Raw genomic sequence first — 7412 nt, 5'->3', positions numbered from 1 at the left:
AGAATGAGCAAAGGGAATTTACGTTGGGGTAAAGACAGCCTATTTAATAAATGGTGCTGGGAAAAGTGGACAGACACATGCAAAAAAAATGAAGCTGGACCACCTTCTTACGCCATACATAAGAATAAATCCAAAATGGGTCAAAGACTTAAATGTAAGACCCGCAGCCATAAAACTCCTAGAAGAAAATATAGGAAATACATGTACAGACATTACCCTTAGTAATATTTTTACTGATATATCCCCTAGGGCAAGGGAAGCAAAAGAAAAAATAAACATGTAGGATTACATCAAACTAAAAAGTTTTTTCACAGCAAAGGAAACCATCAATAAAACAAAAAGGCATCCTACTGAATGGGAGAAGATATTTGCCAAAGATACATTTGAGAAGGGGTTAATATCCAATATTTATTAAAAAAAACTCATACAACTCAACACCAAAAAAACAAACAACCCAATTAAAAAATGGGCAGAGGACATGATGAGACATTTCTCTAAAGAGGACATACAGATGGTCAACAGACACATGAAAAGATGCTCAACATCACTAATCATCAGAGAAATGCAAATAAAAACCACAATGAGATACCACCTTACTCTGGTCTGAATGGCCATCGTCAATAAGTCAACAAACAACAAGTGCTGGTAAGGATGTGGAGAAAAGGGAACCCTTGTGCACTGTTGGTGGGACTGTAGATTGGTGCAGCCACTATGGAAAACTATATGGAGGTACCTCAAAAAATTGAAAATGGACTACCTATGACCCAGCAATTCCACTTCTATCTATCCAAAGAAATCCAAAACAGTAATTTGAAAAAATATATGCACCCTTATGTTTATTGCAATGCTATTCACAATAGCCAAGATATAGAAACAACCGAAATGCCCATCAACAGAGGATTGAATAAAGAAACTGTGGTATGTTTATACAATGGAGCATTACTCAGCCATAAAGAATGAAATATTACCATTTGCACCAACATGGATGGACCTTGAGAATATTATGTTAAGTGAAATACGTCAGGTGGAGCAAGACAAATACCATATGATCTCATTTATATGTGGAATCTAAAGAACAGAATAAACAAACAAATAAAACATAAGTAGACTCAGAGATATAGGGAGGAAAAAAAACCTGAGGATTGCTAGATGGGAGGGGGTGGGAATGGGGAAGAAGATAAAGGGATTCGAAAGTACAAATTAGTGATCACAATATAGCCACGGGGATATGAAATACAGTTTGGGGACTATAATCAATAATGTTGTAAAGATTTTGTAGGGGGTTAGATGGGCACTTGTCTTATTAGGGAGACCATTTCATGGACTGTGTAGATGTCTGACCACTGCGCTGTATACCTGAAGCTGAGGCTGAATATTAATGAATGTCAACTATAATTAAATATATATGTATATACACACACACACAGAGGGTACAAAAAAAATCTATACGCATTTTAATAAAGGAAAAAACTATATTAAAATTGTAATACTCGATATATACCTATAACAAAAAATGAATACAAGTCATGTGTATACATTTTTTGGCATCCCTGGTGTACAGTCACGGGATGTGGAATACAGCATAGGGAATAGAGTCGATGGAATTGTCACAGCTATATACGATGTCAGAGGAGTAGTAGATTGGGGAAGAGGGGTTATCACTTTGTGAGGGGTATAAATGTTTAACTATTACATTATTCTGTACACCTGAAACTAATAAAAAACAAACAAACCTCTAAGTGTTGACATGAGGAAAAAAAAAAAGAATGAGCAGGGGATTGGAATAGACATTTTTCCAAAGAATAGATACAGATGGCTAACAGGTATATCAAAAGATGCTCAATATCACTAATCATCAGGGAAATGCAAATCAAAACCACACAATGAGATATCACCTCGCATCTGTTAGAATGGCTGTTATCAAAAGACAAGAAATAACAAGTGTTGGTGAGGATGTGGAGAAAAGGGAACACTTGTGCCCTGTTGGTGAGAATGTAATTTGGTGTAGCCACTTTGGAAAACAGTATGGAGGTTCCTCACAAAATTAAAAATAGAACTAGCGTATGATCTAGCAATTCTACTTCGGGTATTTATCCAAATAAAATGAAAACACTAACTGAAAAAGATATACACACCCCCATGTTCATTGCAGCATTATTTACAATAGCCAAGATATGGAAATAATCTAAGTGCCTGTCACCAGATTAATGGATAAAGATGTGGTACATACTCACATATACCATGGGACAGCGTTCAGTCCTAAAAAAAGAATGAAATCTTGTCATTTGTGCGAACATGGATGGACCTTGAGGGCATTATGTTACGTGAAATAAATCAGATAGAGAAAGACAAATACCATATGATCTCACTTATATGTGGAATCTAAAACAAACACTCCACCCCCCGCCCCCCCAAAAAATGCTGAGCTCATAGACACAGATTGGCGGTTGCCAGTGGCAGGGGGTTGGCGGTGGGCAAAATGGGTAAAGGGAGTCAAAGGATATGAAGTTCCAGTTATAAAAGAAATGTCATGGGGATGTAATGTACAGCATGGCAACTATAGGTAATAATATGTATTGCATATTTGAAAGTTGTTAAGAGTAAATCTTAAAAGTTCTCATCACAAGAAAAAAATTTCTGTAACTATGTATGGTAACAAATGTTAACTGGACTTACTGTGGTGATCATTTTGCAATTTATACAAATATTGAATCATATTATACACCTGAAACTAATATAATGTTGTATGTCAATTATACCTCAATTTAAAAAATATCATTGACGTCTCTACATTTGTGCTAAGTGGCTGTACTCCTAATTAAAATAGTGAAAATATTACCCCAAACTCTTTCCTGACTTGCTGAATGGGAAATGGGTCACCTCCCAGTGAATTCACAGTTATCTGTTTCAATTTGCTGCATATTCTGGAATAACTCCAGAATTTGAAAAACAAATTATCTGCAGTATGTGATCCTCCCCAAAAAGAAATCTTAAAAGTATTTTTGAGTTAAGAAAGATATAATAATGTTAAACAACTAGAGTGTACTTACAAAAGAAAACTTAAATGGAATCTCCTGTGCTAGGGATCAAATGGGGTCTAAATCAGTATTTAAATCACAATGTTAATGCATCTGATTAAAATGTTCAATCAAGGTCTCTGAGCTACGATATAGATTGGAACCCTACTCATTTGGTTTCAATCAGTTTTTCAAAATAATAATATGTAATTGGCCAAGGAACAGGGGTCCAAACCTCAAATCCCACAGGGTCAGGCAGGTAATGTAAACCAGACTTTGGAGAAATGAGAAAGTTTCCTCCTTGTAAAATGAGGATAATAAAAATATACATCTCAGGGGCAGCCAGATGGCTCAGTTGGTTAGAGCACGAGCTCTCAACAACAAGGTTGCTGGTTCAATTCCCGCATGAGATGGTGGGCTGCACCCCCTGCAACTAAGATTGAAAACTATGACTGGACTTGGAGCTGAGCTACGCCCTCCACAACTAGATTGAAGTTCAATGACTTGGAGCTGATGGGCCCTGGAGAAACACACTGTTCCCCAATAAAAAATTAAAACAAACAAACAAACAAACAAACAAACAATATATATATATCTCACAATACTGTTATGAGGATTAGACAATGCCTGGGAAAAAGCATTTAGAGACATGTTTACAGCTGTTAAGACTCTCCACAAAGAGTAACCATTGTTATTCACCAACTGCTGTTTTTGAATGACATCACAACGTCCTAATAAGCTACCCTTTCTTTCACACACCTGTGAAACACCCACAATCTTTCTTCCTTCCCATCTGTGATAAAGTTAAGAATCTGATCAACAATATAGCTTAGCAGCATCTAAAAGAGGGAAGTAAAACCAATTTGGGATGTTTTTGCTTCATTATTTCCCTCAAAAACTTTTGTGAGAGCTTACTCTGGGTCAGGCATAGTTGACTCAAAGAAACAGTTTTCACCAGTCACCAAACGAAGAGAGAAAACAGCCTTCTTCCCACGTCAGGAAGAAACCAGTGTATAGACTGTCAATAAAGCTCCATGACAGCACTGCCCTGTGGAATCTAAACTGTTTAGTAGTACATTAAAAAAGAAGAAGAAAGGAATAGCTGACATTGGTATTAATATTAGCATCAATCATACATTTATTCAATGTATCCACATATTATTTCAATATGCAATCCATATGACAAATTATTGAGATTCTACATTCTTTTTTTCATACTAAGTCTTTGCAATCTGTCAGTCTCCACTTATATCATACCTCAGTTTGAACCAGTCACATTTCAAGAGCTCTATGGCCACGTGTCTAGTGGCTAGCATATTGGGCAGTACAGATCAATGAGGCCTTCGGAGAGAACTGATAAAGAAAAGTACTAACATAGAAATGTTTAATATTTGAACATTTGTCCTACATTATAGGGGCTCTGAGGTTTTACAGCTAAGAATGGTCTGGAAGGCCCTGTTGACATCAGCACCACCCAGATTTCCCTCCAGAAATGGAGCAAACATTCCTCCAGCGGCCAGGCCTTTTACTGGCTTGAGGATGGACAAGTACCCAACTAGGGCCCATGAAACCAGGCAGAGGCTTGCTGGGAGCTGCTGGAAAATGTTCTTGCTTTTCTAAGAGGGCTTCTGAAAGGAGCCCTCTCTGTTTTCCCAAATGCAGATGGGAAAGCATATAGCCCTTGAAGTTGTGGCCAGCAGTCTCAGTTCAGAAGGGAGCCAGCCTAAGTAAGGCACATTTGGAGGTGGTTAGAATTCCAACATGGCAAAGGGCAGAGACAGAAGAGATGGAAAACCTGGACCCGGGATGACTCTGTGAACCTGTTGAAGCCCACCACACCTCTAACTTTTCCGTTCTTGGAACTGAATGATGAGCCTTCTGCTGTTCAAGGCACTCTGCAGCGGGTTTCCTGTTATCCAAACATTCCTAAAGGTTACAATAGGGTAGGCTCTGCAAGGGGATTGCTGCAGGCCCCTCACCTAAAAGTCACTGCCACACATCTTCATGAAGAACAAAGAGAAACGTAAAAAACCCCTCGACCCAGGAAAATGTTGATGTGACACTTCTGATCTCGCACTGGAAAAAAACCAAGTGAACAAGGATGGAGACGAGGCAGAGAGAGCCAAACTTTCCCTGTCTCTAGCCCCCAGAACCGCATGTCGACAAGCATATGCAGAGTTTCTCAGATCTCTGACTCTGATGTACCAAAAAATGCAGAACACAGCTACAGGTCTTATTGGAAGCAGGACCCAGGTGGTTTTGTATGTAAAGCGGATTCTTCTCCTCTCATGCTAAGTCCTCAAAGGTATTTGGGTCCCCCCTGCATAAGTGTCTAACATACATTTAAAAACATCAAGTACAGTAAGTCCTCATTTAACATCATCAGAAGGTTCTTGGAAATTGTGACTTTAAGCAAAACAACATATAATGAAACCAATTTTACCCTAGGCTAGTTGATATAAACAACAGTTAAGTTCCTATGGCTTTATTTCTGGTCATAAAAACATCATCAATCTTCTAAATAAAGATGGAAAACACTTCTAATATTAAACACTGAAATAAATGTGAGCTATACATACATGTAAGAAAGATTAATAAAAGCAAGTAAGATCATTATTTTCCAACCCACACATTCCAGTTCCGGGTCTTGAGTGGCTGGTCCTATCCTGGCAGCTCTGGGTGCTCGTGAGGTGGGACCCCACCGTGGAAAGGACACCCTTCCATCTCTGGGTGCACTCACACACACCCACCCACACCCGGGTTGGGATAACTTAGACCTAACGATTTACCTCATGTGCACAGCTTTGGGAGGTGGGAGGAAACCAGGGGACCCAGGGAAAACCCACGCAGACATGGGGAGACCATGCAAACCCCACACAGACAGTGGTTCCAGTTATCAATGTTATAGGGAAATGACATTGAAAGAAACGTTGTTCAAGGACTTGCTGTATTATGCAAATCAAGGTGTCGTCAAGCAATGGGTCAAAATAACAAACACTATTTTGTCAAAAAGGAACGCTTTATTCATCTATAGATAACATATATAAAAGCAAGAAAAATCAGGATGTTTTCCTCAGCCATCCTTTCCACATTTTATGCAGTTTTAGTGAACTATAAATCAATGATTTCTTCATGCCTAAAAGAGAAAAGAGACAGTGAGAAAGTTGAAGCTTATCGGGTGAATACTCAGATAGAGATTCTGTGATATTTGGACAGAGACTTGTCTTTGAGGTGGAGCAGTGATGGGCTGACTGAGGGCTTTAGGAGACCCTGGGAGCTGAAGGTTATTAAAGGTCACTGTGATCAAAGTGCAGGGGAGAAAGATTCTGATTCAGGCATCTATTGTAACAGTGATCCATAGTACCTGAGTTTCTGGAGTAAGTGAATCTTTTGAGTTACATGTATACTGGCAGCCTTTGAATTTAGCAGCTCTTTTTAAACGGAGGAGAAAGGAAGAACACAGACAAGGTCTGTATGTAAGCGGGCATCCTTGGCCCCATTCTAACTCCCAAAGCCTGCATCCCAGCCACTCCCAGCTCACTGCCTCTGTCACTGCATATGCAGCTGATTTTCCCAGAGTGAATATTATTATTATTATTCTAATTTTTTATTGGGGAATGTTGGGGAACAGTGTGTTTCTCCAGGGCCCATCAGCTCCAAATCAAGTCGTTGTCCTTCAATCTAGCTGTGGAGGGCTCAGCTCAGCTCCAAGTCCAGTCACCCTTTTCAATCTTAGTTGCAGGGGGCATAGCCCACCATCCCATGCAGGAATTGAACTGGCAACCTTGTTGTTAAGAGCTCGCACTCTAACCAACTGAGCCATCAGGGCTGCCCCTGAGTGAATATTATTTCCATCAGTTTCTGCCAGGTAGACAGCAAGTCCCGTTTCAGATTTCTTCTCTACAAGTGCCTGCCCTGACTCCCCAGGCTGATTCAGACACGGCTCCTCCTACTCCCACAGCCCTGTGCTGACACAGCACAGCACTCCCCCCACTGTACAGTGCTCGTCAATTTACGGGTAGTATTACCTGTCCCTCTGCTAGACTGGGAGTTCCTTGAGGACAGAGACTTTGTCCTATTCATCCCCGTATCCCTATCACCCAGTAAAGTACACTGCACATGGTAGGTGCTCAGTAAATACTTTTGAAATTATAGAAAAGACGCACCTCATTCAGATATCTGACCTTCCAGCACCCTCTATCTACTTAATCATAAGTACTTGATGACATCAGAGAAGCAGATCTCTGGGGGGCTTATAGGAAAGAAGTAAAATGGGATAGAATAAGTAAGATGTTGTTTGTCTGTTAGATCTAATAGGATCCTATTTGCAGACAGTATTATGGGCTCGACTTCCTTTGTGTTAAAGATGAGATCATTTAGTCTGTGTTTCAGGGT

The 7412-nt window shown here is 39.7% G+C and overlaps 1 protein-coding gene across 5 annotated transcripts in view; it reads right to left on the bottom strand.

Moving 5' to 3' along the window:
• Positions 1–2196: 2196 nt before the first annotated feature.
• TAMM41 (TAM41 mitochondrial translocator assembly and maintenance homolog) overlaps positions 2197–7412 on the bottom strand; it is a 50948-nt gene continuing 45732 nt past the window's right edge. For 4 of the 5 annotated variants that reach the window (XM_019732686.2, XM_074312980.1, XM_019732683.2 and 1 more), the window contains one exon: positions 6018–6153. In XM_019732686.2, coding sequence (XP_019588245.2) covers positions 6077–6153 — 77 coding nt within the window. In that variant the 3' untranslated portion in view covers positions 6018–6076. Of the gene's footprint in view, positions 2260–6017; positions 6154–7412 lie in introns of those variants that run through there. The other variant, XM_074312979.1, reaches the window with a different exon arrangement.

Source organism: Rhinolophus sinicus, linkage group LG10 (genome assembly GCF_036562045.2).
Source record: "Rhinolophus sinicus isolate RSC01 linkage group LG10, ASM3656204v1, whole genome shotgun sequence".
Taxonomy (NCBI): Eukaryota; Metazoa; Chordata; class Mammalia; order Chiroptera; family Rhinolophidae; genus Rhinolophus; species Rhinolophus sinicus.
Note: the sequence above shows the minus strand (reverse complement) of the source record. Positions and strands in the feature narration are given on the sequence as shown.